This window comes from Archocentrus centrarchus, chromosome 16, assembly GCF_007364275.1.
Source record: "Archocentrus centrarchus isolate MPI-CPG fArcCen1 chromosome 16, fArcCen1, whole genome shotgun sequence".
Taxonomy (NCBI): domain Eukaryota; kingdom Metazoa; phylum Chordata; class Actinopteri; order Cichliformes; family Cichlidae; genus Archocentrus; species Archocentrus centrarchus.
The window spans coordinates 6,738,747-6,759,203 of NC_044361.1; the positions used below are offsets into that span (position 1 = coordinate 6,738,747).

Consider the following 20,457-nt stretch of genomic DNA (forward strand, 5'->3'; position numbering starts at 1 on the left):
GGAGGGGTCCAGACGTTGACTAGGCCACTCCAAAATGTTATTTTCTTTTCCTTAGCCATTCAGAGGTAGACTTGCTGGTGTGTTTCAGATCATTGTCCTGCTACATAATGCAAACTGATGATCGGACATTCTCCTTAAAAAAAAAATATATATATATATATATATATACACATACACACACACACACACACACACAGCTGCCGTCATGCTGCACAGAGAATGTCACAGTACAGCACATTTGAAGGTTATATAATATGCCATACATTAAAAAAAATTGTGGAGACTTACAGAATTTTTTTTTTTTTTTTTTAGTAAACAACTAGACTGCATCATATCCGCCATGGGTGGATGAGTGGTGGTTAAATGTTCTTCAGTCACCTGCAGTTCTCCATAATCACACATATGTGTTTAATACAGGTAAAATCATTGCTGAGTTGTTCATAATGACAGTTTTTACTTTCTTTCTTTAAGTGAGAAATAATGGTTTAATCATGACTCATACATGAGTCCTCCTGAGCAGTGATGGGTAATGCACAGTCCTGTGTTTTACCTGCATCAACAACACCTGCACCCATTGTTTCCTGTTTAAAGTGCAGAAGCACAAGCAGTGTATCGGTGTGCATCATCTCATCAGGAGATGTCCTGTTTCCAGCATAAGCATCGTGTGTGTGCTGCAGCTTTCAGCCCATGTTGGGCACTTTTGCAGTGCTGCCAGTGAATCAGTTTTCCTAGCTGAGATGAAATAGTTGCTATGATTGCAAAGTTATCAGACAAAATAAAAAGTGATCACAGAAAAAGCTTTTCACTCAAAAACACAAAACCAGTATTGTCAGAATTATTTTCTACAATTTTAAAAGGCTCCACTTTGGAGTGGAAAAAAAGCTGTGTGTGAATGAAGTGTGAAGGCTTAATGTGAAGTGATGCAACACAGAAGTAACCAAACCCTGTAATTTTTTTATAGTACAACAAGCTTCTCAAGACAATGCAGGAGTGACGTGAAAAGCTAGAAGGTTATAAAGCTACTGGATACTGAAAGATTGATAATGTACAACTCATTATTCTGATGACTGTGATTAAATATCTAAACAAGATCTTTTTCTAGTTTATGCAATTACTGAATGTTATGATCTTTCCGCTTCTCAAAATAGCATTCTTATATCTGCCTCTTCATACATTCAATCTGCAGTCTGATCTGTTTCTTTTGAGTGAACATCGGGTCCGTAGGCAGAAAACAAGTTGTTTGGTAGTTGAAATTTTCACAGGATTCATCGCCAGAATGTTTCCAGTTGGTTAGTATCTTGTTTTTCCATCTGCATGTTTTCTGTCCCTTTTCTTCTAAGCTGTGTGTCCAGTGGGAAAAGGATTTGAAAGGATCATTTAATGCACTGTGAGCACAGATGTTGTAGTTCTACCTGCTGCATTTATGTAATAGCCAGGCACTGAAGAGCTGTTGATAGAATCTGGGATTGACATTAGATATGTACCTTCTAATGAAATTGCAATGTTCTGGGCCCTCGTGGTGTCCTAACTGACTGTGACACAGTAGGTTATCTGATTTGCAACATAATCTTTATGTAAACGATGGATAGAGCCATTATAATGCCTCCCATTCGTTTAGGGCTCAACATTAGGTATCTGCTAAGTAACAAACTAATAAAACTAGACACAGACACTAGGTTTATTACAAAGGGAGATTAAGGCAATGGACCTGGGGAATTAGGTTGGCAATTAAGGAGGTGATGATGGGTAGACAGGTGAGATTTCCTAAGGTGGGTAAGGAGATCCAAAGGGAGCTGGATGGCAAGTGGCTAGCACACCAAAGACATTCAAAGAGAAGAGAGATGAGGATAAGCACACCCAGGAAAGCATGAACAAGAAACTAAACTGAGCCTGAATGTGCTAAAACTACTGAAGTTGTACAGTTTGGTGAAGAGTAGGTGACTGAGTCAGTCCTTAAATACACAGGTGGATGATAAACTGATGCAAGTGCAAGACCAGAGATCCAGTGGGAACCTGCTGAAGGACATGTATCCAGGAAGAGCTCACAGGAGTGGTAAAGCCTGCTCACTCACACACACACACACACACACACACACACACACACACACACACACACACACACACACACACACACACACACACACACACACACACACACTCAGAGAGTCTCTCTTCTGGGAAAAGAGAAAGAAAAGAGTACAGAAAAGAGAAGGCAGGCAGCACAGCTGGCAGTCAGGGCCATGACTGATATTTGTAAGATTATTTCTTTAAAAAGGCACCAACACCACAAACTGCTGTAGAGGTCAAAAACTGTATTTGTACCATGCTGTAAAGATGGGTTTTAATGCTGTTAAGTTGGGCATTTTAACATGGAGTCTATGGGGCTGACTCATTTTTAGAGCCAGGCTCAAGCCCTCAAGCACTTGGCTCACAAACAGAAGCAAGAAGACAGCACAGGGGTTCCTGCAACAAAGACCTTCATGGTTCTGCAAAAGGACCCCAGAAAGTATCCCAGAGGATATCATTTTTATTTTGGAGTGCTTCCCGGTTTTCTTCCCACCTCCAGCAGAATCAACAAGCTCGATCAAGCTGGTCGAGTTCTTCACAAAGATGCACTGGAGACTGGAGACATTCGCTTAAGGTGGCATCAAATTCAGTTTGCTACCCCCAGCAGAGTTGAGTGGAAACTGAAAGTGACCCTCTTCTTGTTCAAAAAAATTAGTCAAATGTATTAAACAAAGAATATTTTAAATAAATACTGCTAGCAGTCAAAAAATAGTTTAATTATTTCTATAATGTACATTTATTTTGTCAGATGAGCAATCACATCACTAGACAGCTGAGAAACACTTGTTCTTCTCTTTCTTGTGCACAGTCAGTACTGTTAAACGTCTTTGTAAACAAATGTTGGTAAAGCAGACTGAAGAAATTCTGCACACTGTTTATTGTCTTTGCTTATTGGCAGAAAGCATTAGGACCTGCAAACAAACAGCACCTGAAAGAAAGGAACACAAGAACAAACCACAAATACACTTTCTGCTTTATTTGTGTGTGTGTGTGTGTGTGTGTGTGTGTGTGTGTGTGGTGTGTGTGTGTGTGTGTGTGTGTGTGTGTCATTCTCACACGCACGCATACATACAAAGACAAAGACAAATGCACAACAAGACACACTCATCCGCATCAACTCACCTCCGAGGCCCTTATTGACGCTCAGCCGGGTTCAGTTATTCGGCTCGTCACATTTATCGTATCTGAGGAAAATCCTGCTGCGAGTGTTAAACAACAGCTTTGGGACGGAGGCTGTCAGATCTCTGCGGTGTGAGAGACTCAGCAGTGACTGCTAATATGAACATGCTGCTCTTTGTTAAAGTTGAGTGGCTGCTGGGTTGTAATATGCTAAATGTGTTTAGTGATGCGTGACTGTTTCACTGAATCGTGGCATATTAACTCAGTATATGTAACTCAGTATATAGTCCTTGCTGCTGAAACTAGAAGCAAAAACCAAAAAAAAAAAAAAAAGACTCTGAAAAGCAGACAGACATACACACCAGATTTTAAATTTGCCTCTAGCAGCTTTTGTCCCATGTGTCCAATCAATACATCTCTTCAGATGGCCTTTTGATAGCTGGAGTCAGGAGGTGCACTGCCCACACCACCTACAGGAGGCTTAAGTGCCTTTCTACTAAATGAGCTCTCAAATATGCAAAGGAGGATTCTTACGCAGTGCTCCACAAAATATCAATGACCTAACGAGGTGTAAAAGGCCTTTAAAGCCACCCAGGCTAAAAATTGCCAATTAAAAGAGGGCACAGAGAAAGCCAAGCAGTTGCATCAAAGAGATACAGGCCAAAAAAGTTCACAGTATGCAGCAACCTGTGTGAGTGTAAACTGAAAACAAGCTCATTGGGGTTGTATCATTGTACAAAGAGGAGCATGACATTGATTGTACTGCTGGAGGTAGATGAAGAGGAGAAACTTGCTGGACAACCAACAGGAGGCCCAGTTCAGAGGCTGATTATCAGTCTAGCAACTACCAGCAGGAGGTAAAAGACCTGAAGGATAATACAAATACTGGAAACTGGAGACATGGGCCTTATTATAAACTTTAAGAAGATGAAACCTTGATGCTAAAATCCAGCACCCTGAAAGAGAGCCTGAGAAAGGGAGATGCAGAGAGAGAAAAGGAAAAAAAACTGAAGGGGGAAAAGAAATACCTGCAAGGAGTCCGTAAGGAACAGAACCAGGATAAAGAAGTCAGGAAAGAAATTAAATGAAGAGGCAGGAAAACTATTGAAAGAAAGCACACGAGGAAGAGGAATAAGAAAGAAATGGCAAAGATGAGAAAGCAAGCAAGAACCTGTTGGAGAAGAGCAAGGAGTGGAGGACAGAACAGACCGAGGTGAGAAAAGAAACAACTGAAAGAAGTGAGCAGTAAAAAGAAACAAATGTCTGAAAAAGCAAGGAAAACGAGGCAAAGAGCAGGAGGAGAAAGGGGAGAAGAAGGGTGGCATCTGGACTTGGAAGAAAAACATGTCTACAGCTGCTGATTCAGCTCAGGCTGAACAGGAGGTTCCTCCTCCCTCTCCTTTCTCCCTTTTATTACCCCTTTTCTCAACCTTCCCTGTGCCCATTTGCTCTCCACTTTTACTCCACCTTCTTCACCCTCACCCATTCACCTTTTAATGCACTGCCAACTCTTGTCCATCAGTATCATTTGGGGTTACAAAAAGGACATTTTAACCTGTCTGATGCACTAACCAATATTTTAGTGTGTCTTTTGTTTGTTTTGTTTTTTGGAGAAAGCTTCTGGGAAGTAGAGTCATCTGAATATCAATGAACCAGGAACCCAGAAGGGCTTGGGAAATATTTGAAATCTGTAATTGATCACTTGGTTTAATCAATCAGAGCAAACAGTTTGAGCAGGACTGTACACATGCACACCGGTCTTCGTGTTCTCGTCCTGACTTCAGTTTGGATCCCCTTGTTTATGAAGGAGTGACGGGAGAAATGCAAGACAGAAATGTGACTCAGTTTCTTTTCTGTCAGACAGCCGGAGGAACAGAACGACAGGGCTGCTGCTGAGGAGGAGGACGAAGAGGAGAAGACAAACAGCCGGAGCACATGGTGGGATGAATGAGGTTTCAGCTGTTGTCCGTGAGAAAACCGAGGACAAATATAAGCTGCATCCATGCTTGAATATTTTGTCATTTAACTAGAAACTCCAAGCATCCCAAACACAACATCTCTTTTTACCGTGTTTTCCTCCTGGCAGCTTAATTTAATCACATTATCAAATAATCTTTTACTCTGTTACTCTGCTAAAGGGATAAATATTGCCTCAGTATATTATAATTTATTTCTGCATGTTGAGATCGGTTGATCGCTTTCATCTATTTTGCATTCGTTAGTGCGATACAGACGACTGGAAGCACTGCTTAAAGGCTCGAGGAGGATAAACATCCCAAAAAGGTCATGAAAATATTCTTCTGAGACTGTTGGTAATTTCCTGACTTCTTTGTTACACACTGTTGATATTTATATGACTTTGAATTCACCCATCTTTGCAGTATTTTTATACGAAGGCAAGTGAACAATTGGGGTATGTGTTGCTGACAGCTGCTTGTACTGTTTGAAAAGCTGCTTCTTCAGTTTATTAAGTCTCTCTGGCCATCTGAAAGCAACAAGCAATAAATGTGCTGTCAGAAGCGCCGTGATATTACGCACAAGCTTCCACTGTGTTTGTCTTCAAATTGTCATTTCAGGCCTCTTGAGAAGTGTTGTGAATTGGTTCTGTACCATAAACTGCATCCAGATAACCATACATGCATCAGACCCATGGGTTAAGGCTTGAAATTCTTTTTGTTATGCTGAGTTTGCCAATAAATGGCAAATAGACTGATACATATACACGCATTTATTCCTCAAACCACTCAAAGAACTTTTTACTGCAAGCCTATCACTCACAGCACTTTATTCTGCAGGTTGAAGCTCTCTTGGTGACCATGAAGTACCATGAAGTCCCTCCACAATTTCTGTGTACTTTTTCATGTTTTATTCTTTCTTCAGATATTATTTTCAGAAAAACATCCTGTCTCCACTCCCTTCTTTCTGCTGGCTTTTGTATTTACCTGCCACTGTTGCATGTAGGTAACTTTTGTCTTCTTTCTTTCTAGTTTGTGTTTCATCCCTCACCTCTCAATGCTCTTGTTTTTGTCGCTTCTCTTTCCCCTCATACCTCCAACCAATGGAAGTGGATCGCTGCCCCTCTCTAAGCCTGGTACTGCCAAGTGCTTGCCCACAGGGGATCGATTGTTGGGGTTTTCTGTCAAACACTGTAGGGTCACAGTATAAATCAAGGTGATTTTTTATTGTGACCTTACACAGATATAAAGTGATTTGAGACTGAAAAACAATCTCATAGCTATGTCCTCTCTATTTTTATTAATGAATTTGTGTTACTTTCCAGCCCTCGTGTTCTTGAGAGATTTAACATTCTGACAGTGCATGCTGTAAAGCCTGAAACAAATAAGGAAAGTCTCTTGATATTTTAGGCTGGATCTGACTTTGTTGGGCTAAATATCAAATTAAAAGTTAAGAAATCATTTTGATTTTGTCACACAAACACAAATAGAGAGCTTCTGTTTCTGAGGGTTTGGTTAGAGCTTGTGTGTGTGTGTGTGTGTGGTGTGTGTACCAAACTGTGTCCTGCATTAAAAAGAGAATAAATTTGCAAATCTTCCTGTAGTGAATTGTATTCTTTAGGCTGCAGAAAGCTGCATATGGACTGGAGCAATTAGTGCCTGAATATCAGCTTAGTCAGATATTTGCATATTTTTGTCAGGGGATTGTGTACAATGAGAGTTATCTCACATGGAGTCCATGCCAGCATCTGAACAGGGACTCAACCTGCAACCATTTGACTACTAGTCAGCTGCGGCAACCTCTGGACTTCATTATGAACCTTTTCAAGTTGCACATTCTAACAGAGTAAGCTAGAACAGGTCCTGCTGATATTTGAGTTTGTAATATCCTTCTGTGTCTTTAGAGCGAGGCCCACTCTAAACCTGCAGAACCTCCAGACCAGCAGGTGGCGGGTGTGGTTTTAGAACAAAGAGCAGAATAAAAACCAGAGGAACCTAAACAGGAAGTGGTGGCTCATGTCTGCAGTAATATGTGCTGATGGGAGAGATGGAAGACACAGAGTTTGATGATGTTTTAGATGACTGGTTTATCGAGTCCCTGAAAACGTGAGCAGACTTTTAATTCCGTGTTTCAACTGTGAAGTTTATTTGTTATAGCACCTGCTAACTACTGAAGCTAGCTTTGCAAAGCAGACTCAAAAGTTTGAACATTTTACCCTCCAGCAGCTTTAGATTATTTATAAACACCGTTACAAAACGTAAATTTACTTACTTGTAAACTTAAATGAGCCATTTCAAATACGGCTTGCTGATATCTCACTAAGAAGCAACTCTAAAGCGTCAGCTTATATTTGTTTATCCTCCGCACTTACTCCTCTTCGACTACGAAGAACAGCTACCCATATAAATTGACTCATTTTTAGTGAGTTCGAGTATTAAAACCAAGACGAATTATAAAACATGATGTCTTGATTATAGGAATCATTTTGAATGTTACAGGAAAGCTGTGTGAGTTGATCCTGGAGACAATAAATATAAATATCGTAAACTCTGAATGGAGTCTTGTGTGAGGTTAAAAGACATGTTTTAAAGAACTTAAAGACAGCAAACAGCTTGAAATAAACATCAGGAACACATCTGTGGGATAATTTGGAAGGTTTGCACACAGAACTAGTTTTCTTAATTTAGTTTTTTAACCTTAACCTTATATACTTTTTTAAAATTTTGCAGATTCACTGATACACACATCAAGTACTCTTGCCTTCAGTCACTTTACCTGTGACTGTAGCTTTTAGTCATATATAATTAATGTCATTATATAAAGTTGAGTTTCACTGCAGCATATATGCATTGTGTTTTATGTTGAACCGTTGACCATGCAGAAATTAACATATGTCTGTTTCCTTCAGGTACAAAGACCTTCATGTGTATCAGCTTGAACATCCCACCCAAGTCCTGGAGTGGACGTCAGGGAGGAGTGATGATTATAACACATTAATAATTAGGCTACTTGTCAACTTCTTGTTCTGATGATGTTATGTTGTATGCATGGTGGTGTTCCCACACAGCTTTTCAGTGTTAAAGGTTACCAATACCAGAACAAAAAATAAGACAACTTTTCAGATTTCAGGGTTTTAATTATTGCACAAATCATTTGTATTCATCAGTGTTTCTTCTTTGTTTTTTTTTCAGCTGTCTGTGTTGCAGGCTACAGTTCTCCAAAAAATGAAATTTTGGAGCTTCGTTTACCAATGAAACTTCTTGCTGATGAAAATAAGGTAAAAAAAAAAAAAAATCGGCACATTAGTCCAAACATTGAGTTTATTTTTCATGAGGAGCTGATTCATGTGTCACTCTGTGCGCTGTTGCATTCAGGGTCTCTGTGCAGAACGGGATTTCAAAGTTTCCCATGGTGGCTTCACAGATGGCCCTGTTTGCTGCCTCACACACATCCCTGGAACAAGGTGAGTTCACACGAATGTTGGATAAAATTACCTTTATAAGTAACATGTTATGTTAAAAGATTACTTCCATTAAAAGGAATGTGTTATATTACAGCCTTACCTGCTGAGAAAAGTATTTAAAAATAAATACCACTTTGTTTGGGTGTAAAATTGCAGTTTTTAAGCAGCTTTAATGTACTTACATAGTTATGAGGGCTAGTATAAAGGTTCAAATTTTGCATAGCGTCACTAAAGTTATACAAAAAGAAATCACCTCTATCTGAGGGGCCAGGAAGGAGCTTCTGCATACTTGGTTGATCATAGTGCTTAGCTTGAAAAGGCTTCTTCAAAATGTGAAACAGAGCTCCTTATCAGCTCACGGATACTTACCGTTAGCCCAGCACAAAGTAATGCAAATAATTCCACAATTTAAAGACCATCCTCTTTACCAACTCATTGGCTGACCTGCCTGACAAGAGTAGGTTTAGATACATTTCACAAGCCCATGGCTGCATGCCAAAGAATCAGAGAGACACAGACACATTGCAGATGCTTCAGGAGCAGTAAAGTGTAACATTTTACAGTTGTTAATTGCTTATGTAGTAAATAACTGATTACTTGAATTACAAAATCAAGAGGTTACTCACAAAAATGTAACTGGAGTACTCTGTGTTACTTTGTTTCACCAAACACCGGTTCTGACACACTCAAAGGAGACAGATTAGCTTCACTCTTTCCTCTTTCCAAGGATCTCTAGTGATGCATTTACCTGCATCAAACTTTGGTTTCAAAGCTTCTTTTGTGGGATTAATTTATGAAAAGAAACCACCTTCAAAAAAAAAAAAGGAGGCACTGAAAAGCACCGAGGAAGGCTGGAGCACAGAAATGATTTTATTCAGGGACTCTTAATATTTTCTACAGTTCAGTTCAAAATCAGGGGAAGTTCACATGACATAAAATATAACCCAAGAAGAAACACAGGCAAGCTCCAATAAAATATACTGAATATTGAAAATACTTTTTTGAGCTAAAAAAACAAACAAAAAATCTTTTAAACTTTTTTATTGCATTTATTAATGTGCTTATTTTTAATGTAGTGAATGACTTTGAAACATGTTAAATAAATTAAGTATATTTATTGTTATACACTATCCAATTTAGGGCAGCACGGTGGTTAGCATTGCTGCCTCACAGTTAGAATACCATCTGGAAGGCCTGGGTTCGATTGGCCCGGGCCCCTCCTCCCTCTCTCTCTCTCTCTGTGTGTGGAGTTTGCATGCTCTCCAGTTTCCTCCCACATTGCACTTACTGGGGTTAGGTTCATTGGAAACTCTAAATTGCCCATAGGTGTGAATGAGAGTGTGGATGTTGTCTGTCTCTCTGTGGTGGCCCTGCGACAGGCTGGCGACCTGTACAGGTGTACCCTGCCTCGCCCTATGTCAGCTGGGATAGGCTCCAGCCCCCCCCCCCCGCGACCCTGAACAGGATAAGCGGAAGTGAATGGATGGACTATCCAATTTAATTAAGATTCATTATAAGAGTTACAATTCAACACCCCCCCCCCCCCCCCCCAAAAACCCCAAAAAAAAAACAAACAAAAAAAAAAAAAAAACCCCCCCCCCCCCCCCCCCCCCCCCCCCCCCCCCCCCCCCCCCCCCCCCCCCCCCCCAAAAAAAAAACAACAAAACAAAACAAAAACAGGCAAACCTGTTTAATACTTTGTTTCGAAATATGTTAAATGTGTGTTTATACCCATTGATTAGTAAAAGTGCACAAAGTTTATCAGGAGCAGTTCAGATTATTCAGTGTTTAAATGTTTTAAGCCTAAATGCTGAACATCCCCATCATAATTTTATTACATTAGTTTAGATCAAGAGATTAATCATGGAAACAATAAGTAGAACTCATAATGAAAATAATTCACTTACAGCTTTAATAAATCATGCAGTAGATAAGGTGTTTGGTGATGTATGTTCATGGTGTGATGCACAGTATGCAGGGGCGGTGTGAGGGTGTTTTGTAGTTGTAGGTAGTCTGAGTCAGTGCTTATGTAGACTGAAGAATCTCCTGTTAATCTTTAGATTAAGGAAATATGAGATGATAATACTTTCAGATGTGCCTTTTATTTAACATCCTGCTGTTTTGGCAGGTGTGCTGTGACCAACGATGGGCTGAGCTCCGACCTGCAGGTGTGGGACCTTGGAGGAGATGAGAGTGGTGAGTCTGATTTCCCTGAAGCTCATCTGAGTGACTGCACACAGGATCATTTCTGAAGTACAACAGTTAGGGACTTAGCTCCGGTGGTTTTTAGTCATGCAGGTAGTTTTAGGTTTTATTCTTTATCTCTGAGCTTTGTGAGTCCACCTCAACATGACTGGAATGCAGGAGCCTGTCAAACATGCTGGTTATTCTGAATAATTAATAGACTAAATAGTGTTTTAGAAGTGGACGTTAAAAAGGCAAGGTCTTTTGGTCCTAATGGGAGCACTGACGCTGCTGTGGAATTTTAGAAAATAGTAGTAATAGAAAGTAATTACGAAACAGCAATCACCAATAAAAACTAACAAAAGGCAGTAGTAAGAAAAAATTAATAAGAGAAGCAGAAACTTAATAAGATAGACCAGACAACTACTAATAAAGCAGAACAAAAGATAAAAAAAATAAATAAGATAAACTAATAAAAGGAGTAGGAATAGCATAAAATATTAAGCTTAACAGTAGTCCAGTAAAAATCAACTAAGCTAACAAATTTAAACAATTAAACAATCACAAATTAGGCAATCAAGACCTAATCAAGAGAACTGAATATCTCTTTAAACCTGCAGAGTAGAATTTAATACCATTCAAAGACTGATGAGTTTTGGCTGTTTAACAATGATTTGTAATGGCATAAATATTGAGTTAACACAAACTCAGTAAAAAGCCCCAAATGTTCTGATTAAGAGTAAAATTACGTGAGAAATTATGTGAGGCTCTAGTTTGAGGTGTAGTACTTTAAGACTGAGCTGAGTGTATTTGTCCAGAGTCAAAAAGCTTCTTGCTTATTTATGTTTCACGGAGAGCTTTTTAAATGACACTCCTTCCTGCAGACGCTGTTTTGGGCTGATTTCTTGAAAAGTACAAACCTTTTTTTTTTTAAAAAAAATAAATAAAAGCTTAATGACATAATGAGTAAATATCACTGAATCATGTTGCCTAAATCATAAAAGAAAACCTGTCCCATTAATATTCATTTATAAAGATGTTGCTTTCTTTGGAAAAAAGAAACATTAATGAAACATTTTTGCCTAAAAATATTCAAGATTAAAACTTTCTTGCAGCTCTGAGAGTAAATGTCCAAGTGTATGCCACAAAAGATCAAAAGAAATAAAAATATAAGACAATCTTCTATTGTGTCTTCAGCAGCAAAGTATTATATATAATTTGTTATATTATGTATAATTTGGTGTATATTTCCTTTGTTGAATTGTTTTCTGTAATAACCTGAGACAAACAACTAAATCTGTCAGATATTAGTCGACTACCCCACCACTTCTACCAAGTTCCCATTGATTCCTGACACCCGAGTCTTTATGTGTCTTAATTTAAATCAATCAGAAGTTTATTTAGAAATGTGCTCCACAACGAAATACAAATTTAAAACTAGATTTTGGCATCAGACCAGCAGCTCAGAGTCAGAAACCTAACCAACTATTAGAGCAGTGAAGCCTGGCCTTTTGGGGATTAATTTCACATACACCTGAACTTGTAACCATGTTTAATATGTGCATATTCTATTATAATAGCATATATGGGTAGAAGATAAGGAAGAGGATAATCTGTCCCCTTTACCTTGTTTGCTGTAAGGCAGGAAAGGGATTCATTATAAAATGTGGTCAGGCTCTTCTCACAATATGACCGACTGTCTTCTCCGTCTTGTCGCCCGCTGACAGATGTGAGCAGGAGAACAGGAAGTGTTACGGGGAAAAGGAGTACGTCAGAGAGAGGCAGCAGGATCGCAGCTCAACCCTCATCAACACCACAAGTTCTTCATGGAGCTCAGGTCAATGACATCCACTGACTGAACTCACATCAGGACAGACTCTTTATAAACTAGGTAACCCCAACTTTACAGTTTATCATAATGCTCAGCTGTGATCATGGAGGCTATATGATTGATTCAGTGAGTGTTTTTGGTTTCTGTACGTTATGAATGAACATGTATGAACACTTGACCAGAGGTGGTCAAGAATAATTTTAGTATTGTGAGATCAAGAAATCCTTCTGTATCCAGGGACGCAGTTCATGAATGGTGTGGAGGTGAAGCCTTGATGAAGGTAGACACCATCAGTGGCAGTGTGAAAGAAATAAAGTGACTTTGTGTGGTTTTAACAACTGTGAACCTTGTTTTGCAGTAAAAATATTCTTGCTTTTGGTAAACTGTGGTTATCTCTCCTGTGTGCCAAATACTAATGTACTGCAAATTTTGAATAATGTTTTTGTAATGAAGACAAAAAGTGTGCTTGGTGTACTGTTTTTCAGACTTAAAACCCTCTAAGCGTTAGTCTACTGTTGAACTGAGTTGGTGTTAGTCAGTGTTTGCAGAGGACATTAAAGATTCAGTTTCATATCTACTTGCTCCTGAAGATAAAAAAGGCTGAGCTGTTATGCTGCAGTATTATGTGATAGGCTGCCCATTGTAACCTCTAGGAAGATCTGTATCCTTCAGTTTCTTTTCCCTGCTGTATTTTGTTTCCCACACAAACATAGTTTGCTGAAGTGCTGAGTGAAGATTGGGGCATTAAGACCAGGGAAGACAGTTAATACAAGCAATGCAAGCAAAGCAATTATTAATGTTCCACGGGTCCTAAAAATTAAAAAATAGTTGGCATCAATTCATGGCTCTGGGGGGTCAGGAGTCTGTTTCAGCTGTCATAGGGCGACCGGCAGAGTACACCCTGGACAGGTTGCCAGTTTATCACAGGTTAATGCAGAAAAACAACCATTCATGCTTATCTACACCTATGGCCACTTTAGAATCACTGATTACCTTAACATGTCTTTGTACTCGAAGAGGACAGAGACAGGGAGAACATGCAAAACCAGACAGAAAGGCCCCAGCTGGCCGGTGGATTCCAACCCAGGACCTCCTTGCTGTGAGGCTGTAGTGGTAACCACTGTGCTACTGCATGCTGTGCGTTATCAAACAAGTTAGCAAATGATTTCCTCACCACAGTGCTCTTTGGCTGCATGTTTCTGACCATTATACACAGCCAGTGCACCAAAACAACACCATCAAACAACCAGCCCGATGTGTTTATGAGCACTTTGCTGTAATTGTTGCAGCAGGAGGGCCATTAAATGCTCTTTCAGCTGGGCTTCTCTCAGCTGTTCAGTTTCAAAACACTGATGTTATAGTCATAAGTCCATCTCTGAAGCAGACTGCAGTATATAATCTCTCTGTAATGTGTGTTTTGAGACATTCTGTGTTATGTTGTCCCAACAGAGACCGACTCCGCAGATCTGCTGAGTTCCTTACAGTTTGTGAGTGACTCGGTGTTCCTCGCTGGCTGCTGTAATGGAAATGTTTATGTTGCCGATACCCGGATGTCTGCTGCTCCTCAGCTTTCACCTTCACCATCTTCGAACAAGTCTGTCATGTGGTGGACAGATGGTTCTGCACATCCACATCTGTCCAGCTGCAGGGTCATCAGAGTCTCCTCCTCTGGGCAGGCGGTGGTTTCAGACTTGAGGAATCTGGGAGGGGTGAAGTGTCGGGCTCAGCTAGACATCCAAACACCAGGCCGCTGCAGCCAGGTTGATGTCCAAGTGTTGTGGGCTCCAGCATTGGATGATTGCATCTCAGTTTCAGGTCAGTTTATGCAAACACAGTTTTTCAGATGTTGAGGTATTCGGTAATTTAACAAGCTGAGTGACCCTAATTTGACTGCACACTGATCAACTTGTTAAATAAAGGAAATAAGACTGATTGGGACACAGTATTCTAGCATGATCTTCTATCACAGTTCTTACACAGATGTGCAGTATTCTGTATGATGATCTCTGGTTAAGAAACTCAAACAGTAAAAGATTTTAGCTTGACTTCAGGATTATCTTATTATAACAAAATTGGCTGGTGCACATGCTTCACAATTTTGAATGTGCAAGAATATTTCTACACACAATGGTGAATGAGTGTCAGTGACTCATTTGATTTAACAGCATTATTTCTACCTTTTCCATGCCAATTTATGGCTTGTCTGTCTCTTTTCTCTTGAAAATTAACATTTCAGACTTGAGAACAAGGGGGCCATCACTGCAGAGGAAGTCACTGAGGTGGTTTTCAAAAGCCTCTGATGGCTGAACCCCTGGAGTGGATGAGATTTGAAATATTTCGAGGTAGTGAGGGGAGATTGACAGATGGATTGGAGCAGTGTCAGCAGAGATACAGATACTGTAATGATCTGTGAAGTGAAGAAAGAGTTGATCTTGAGAGCAAAGCTGTCAGCTTACTGATCAATCTTTGTTCCTACCCGCACATATGGGCATGAGCTTTGGGTAGAAACTGAAAGCATGAGATCACCGATACAAGCGTCAGAAATTAGCATCCTCTGAATGGTGTCTGGGCTCTCCCTTAGAGATAGGGCGAGGCGCTCAGTCATTCGAGAGTGGCTCGGAGTAGAGCTGCTCCATACTCAAAGGAATGTGGTTCGGACATCTGACTAGGATGCCCCCTCGGGACCTCAGTGTACCACTGAAAGAGCTGGAAGAAGTGGCCGGGGAGTGGTGGGGAGCTGGGCAACTCTGCTTAGAGTCATGCTGCTGTTACCCAGACCTGGATAAGCGGCAGAAAATAGATAATGTCCGGTGTGGGCAGATTTTCTGTGGCGTGAACCTAATTAGGACCTCTAGAGAGGAGTAATTGGATGCTAAGAGGCTTTGATGTCCATTACTCATCTTAAAACTCAGCTGATGTTGGTATTCTTTATGCAGTTTTCTATTATTGGTGGCCTAAAGATGTCAACTTTGCAGAACAGGCTTAGGGCAAATAATTAAATTAAAATTTGTCCAGTAATAACATCTTGCAGACTTAACTGGATAAGTTACATCAAAAGATAAAGAAAACTCTAATTTCATATCATTTGTATTTACTGATGGAACAGCTTGGCTGATTTTCTTCAAGTATTCTTAGAGGATGAAGCCCTTTGATATTAAAGAGACCCCGTGACCTTTACTGTAATGACACCTTCAGGACAAACTTGGCATTTTCAGTCTCACTCGTGGGAAAATGAATCATCATAGCCTTTCAAAGCCACTAGTTGGCCTTTGCAATGTTAAAACTACTAGAGTGATGAGTGTAGATAAACTAGGCAGAAAAGGAAAAGGGAAGTTGCACAGTGAAATCAGGGTTTCTGCCTTTTCACTTTTTAATCACCACACAGAATTCATTTGAAATGCTGTTTTTTGATCAAACGGTCTTAAATGTCAATATACAAATTAAGCTTAAAGGCCTGTTCAGGGTGTACCCTGCCTCTCGCCCTATGACAGCTGGGATAGGCTCCAACCCCCCCGCGACCCTGAACAGGATGAGCGGAAGCGAATGGATGGATGGATGGATAACTTAATTTGGTAAACTTGACCTGGATATGACACCTCTGAGGCGGAGGCCATGGTTTTCAGCTGGAATAGGATTGTGTGCCCACTTCAGGTTGGGAATGAGTTCCTGCTTCAAGTGGGCTCAGAGTTGAGCTGCTACTCCTCCAAATTGTTAGGAACCAGGTGAGATATTTTTGCCCTATTTCCATTTATACCTACTCATGGTGGGTCGACTTAACTCGGCACGACTCGCCACAGTCTGGTTTTGTTTCCATTGCAATTGAGGACCACCTCAATGTAGGTGGAGTTGATATAGCAACACGGGCAGTAGTCTCTTGATGTAATTTGTACGCGGCTCAAAACACAACACAACAATGGATGAGAGAGAGGCAAGCTAACGTGGCTAAAGCCAGCTTACTATCGTCATCATGCATAAGTCTCGCATGCAATGTTTTAATGGATGAAGGTTATCATTGTTAAGTATTAAAATATCTATGCTGAGCACACATTTCAGGTGGCTCTCTTGTTGCAAAACTACCGCTGCAAACCGTTGGTCTGGGCATTCAACCGAGCCTCCCCGTGCTTTGTGTGCCTCCATTTTCATGCTGTCGGGTTTTAAAAATGGTATGGTTGATTCTGGCGAAGGAGTCGCTCTCAGGACTCAACTAGTGATGACACTCCCTGGCTAATCAGTGGCATGCTGTTCTTCTGCGTCACATTTTCGGATTGCTTGGAACCCCGGCTGAGTGGGTACTAAAAAAGTACCTGGTACTAATGGAAATGCCTGGCTTGGGAATACCTCTGTGTCCTCCAGAAAGTGCTGGAGGAGGTGGCTGGAGAGAAGAAGTCTGGGGATCTCTGGTTGGACTGCTGCCCCGTGACATAGAGCCAAATGAGCATCAGAAAATGAATGTATGACCTGTGTTTACAGAAGAAAACGTATGGATGGATTAACCAAGTAAAAGTATAACATACACAAGAAGAGAAGTGTGGTGGATTGAAAAGGGAAAATCCTCTGTGTAAAGAAGAAGCAATCTGGTGTAGTTACTAATACATTCACCTTAGATCCCTGGTTTAAGACTGGGAGCAGACAAAACCCAACCTCAGTGTACCCCTAGTGTCAGTTCCACTGGTGTAAAATCTGTGCCAAGTAAACATGGAGACCCATCCTCTGTGGCAGGCCCTTGGGAAATAAGGGTACAGGCGAAAGTGCTTTTTCAGAATCTGAAAATTAAAAGGTATGAAATCTACAACTGTGAATTGTCGATCTTAACCTTGCAGCTAACAATGCGTTAAAACTGTTGCTGCTAAAGTAAACTTCATCTGATATGGGTAAGTCCAAGTTCAATGAGAGCTGGCTCGTGAGCTGCTCATTTAGTGTTTGGATAAAGCTTTTTGAAATGAACAAGTTTGAGACGTGCAAGAAAACACTTAAATGAGGAACTTTGGATATGAAGGCATTAGATTCGCATGGGAGGTCAGAAGAGCGTAAAGCTGCTGTGATGAAGCACGCGCAAACTAATGCCATCACCAAAAAAATATTCTGGATTCACAACACGCCACAGTCCAGCCCCGGCATGACTCAGGATAGTCACGTGTCACTTTGTACATATCCATAAACCTACACAGTCTACTAAAAAGCTAGCAGCATGATGCCCGGAAATGATGACGCTATGCGTAGGCCAGCTACTGACAACAACATCCAAGGATAGAAAAGATGTCTATACGAGCAGATTTAATTACTCATAAATTTCAAACAGGCTAAGATTATCGAATTCCTACAGAAGCAAAGTGCTGTGAAATTTTAATCAGTGAGCAGACTTCTCATCAACAAGAGAATGAAAAATCTGTCTTCACTATATTGTAAATGCCTTGGCTTTTGAAGGTTATTTTTTTATACTTTTAAAGACATTGCAACAGTGACCTCAGCCTCACAGCAAATTAATTAAGGACCTTTTTGCATTTCTGACCCTTTACGCCTGCCAAGAGCCAGTGTCATTATTATTTTTTTGGTTCACGACTCTCTTTACAAAAAAAAAAAAATCAAATCTGTGAATCTGACATGCAGCAGAATCTGCCTTTTTTGTATTATAGGTTATTTAGTGTTAACACCATGCACACTGTATAATTACTAATAGTAAAACATTTCATTAGGTGAGTGGCTGCAGTAGAGGCTATCATTTGTAATTATCAGGTCTGTTTATAGCAATCAGACTTAAGTATAGTAATCTGCCACAAAAAGACAAAAACAAAAATGCACAAAGGAAAAACATGAAAATAAAGGAATCAGAAATAATAAAACTGGATGTAAAAATGGGCTTTAAAGTCTTAAATTTAACATGTGGACATCTGCAGAAACCCAGGTCGTGTTAACAGAATTTCAAATATTCACCTTTTAAGATCTTTATGGATAAAGCATCAATTTAAAGTTTCTACCTTCATCAGGTTTCAGTGGAGTTGTTCAGCTCTACAACACCAGTGTCTGGAGGGCGGAGCTGCAGGAGGCTCAGCCGCTGTTTGAGCATCGCGGCCACGTCGTTTCTTCACCGCAGACTGAGGACAGTGTCCCCGTCTTTGTCACATCCCACGTGTGGCATCCCGCCGCGGATGCTGCTGTCTGCAGCCTCAGATGGCTCCGTCCACGTATGGGACTGGGTGGACCCGGATCGACTGGGTGGCAGCCCGCCCCCAGAAGCAAAGTGAATTAGTGAGGTACTGCTTCACACACTGATGTGGATCAGTTAAAAAAATAAATTCATTAAAAAAAAGGGTTCAGAGACTTAAACTATTCCGTAGGGATGCCAGTACTGCTCGCCCTTTTCACGATCAAGCTGGAATATCATTAAAGAAACACTTCAGAAGAAACATAAACAGATGAAAATATGAAACCTGTTCCACTAAAATCAAACTGATCGTTGCCTTTACGTTAGAGAAAAACTGCTGTTAGAATGAAGTCACAGCTGTTCTGGTGACAACTCTCATTTAAAAACACATTAAAGCATATGTCTGTCAGTTTTTATTACACATCATATTTGTATTGCAGTTTTTATGAACTAATAAACTGTCTGCATCTTGGATGGCAGGGTAGCATAAGCATAAGGATCAGTTGACTTAAAACGCAAAGCATTAGTGCTGGCATGCAGGGAAGCAAGGATGGTGTTAGAGCTACTGTGTACACATCTTTTCACAGCCTTCAGCAGTATGTGACTCAGTGACTACAAACCATGAAATATGTTTTCATTATTTTACTATATAAATGCTGTAAAAGTGGCATTTTGTTTACTTATCAGAGCAGATCTGTCTCTGGGCTGTGATTAAAGCCCCTGTAACTCTGGTACTGAGCTGTAGGACCCCTGCATTTTATAGACACTTAGAGCCCAGCACATGAATGCTGCAGGCTGCCAGTAGATCTCAAGATGAACAACTCAAATAGGCAGTTTAATGCTTTCTGCATAGAAATGACTAAAAGCTGGCACTGACTCAGGACCAAACTGTTAATATGCACAATAAAAGACAAAGAATTTTTAAATCTAATCAGTAACCATAGACCTCTTTTTCTCATGAAGCGTGGTGTCCCTTTTGATTCAGTCCTCATTTAGGTTTGATGATTTTTCAGTTCGATCATTTCACATTTTAGTGAACTGGCCCCTGTAACCCCAGGTGGAGACTATTTCCTCTGCTGAAACGTGTTTCACTTCTCTTGTGCGTTTTGTGTTGCTTAGCTATCGCAGCTAAAGGCTGAGGTTCCCTGGAAAATAATTTTTTTTATAAAGAACTCCAGAATCTGAAAACATCTGTTGCGAGACGCCACATCTGTGATGCAGCGATGCAGCGATATCAGTGAGTGAGAAAAAGAGTGAGGACAGTTCAGCACAGATGCAGCCAGAGTTTACTTGAGTGAAGCGACTACAGCTCAGGTCGGGAGAGTTTTTCAGAGTTTTTCTCGACTTATGTTTGTTTCAGTTTGTAGAAACGTTGCCATCGATGCCCATGTCATTTAGTTTATTTTTTCAGGTTTAATGTGTCTTGTTCAGAATAAAGGTCACTTCGTGTCAAGGCCATCTTCTGTAATTATTTAATTAATTCTGTTAGAATTAAAATATCATTACAGCAAGACAGACCTTTACGGGGTGGGGTGGGGTGGGGTGGCATTTCAGTACTTAAATTGGAATAATCAAGGCAGAAACAACTAATTAGCTGGAAGATATTATTCAAATTGAGGTTACAGTTACTGAACTACAAATTAGCTTTTAAATTTACATGCTTTTTATTTAAACCTTTTCCTCCTGACTGCACTC

At 40.3% G+C, this 20,457-nt stretch overlaps 1 protein-coding gene across 1 annotated transcript; it reads left to right on the forward strand.

Moving 5' to 3' along the window:
* The first annotated feature begins 7,118 nt into the window (after positions 1-7,118).
* wdr73 (WD repeat domain 73) lies at positions 7,119-20,210 on the forward strand. Its single transcript, XM_030748984.1, is given in 10 exon segments — positions 7,119-7,247; positions 8,051-8,118; positions 8,334-8,419; positions 8,517-8,605; positions 10,734-10,801; positions 12,517-12,636; positions 12,639-12,680; positions 14,070-14,435; positions 18,605-18,758; positions 18,760-20,210. Coding segments are annotated over 10 exon segments (1,164 nt in total). The 5' UTR covers positions 7,119-7,179; the 3' UTR covers positions 18,863-20,210.
* Positions 20,211-20,457: the final 247 nt, after the last annotated feature.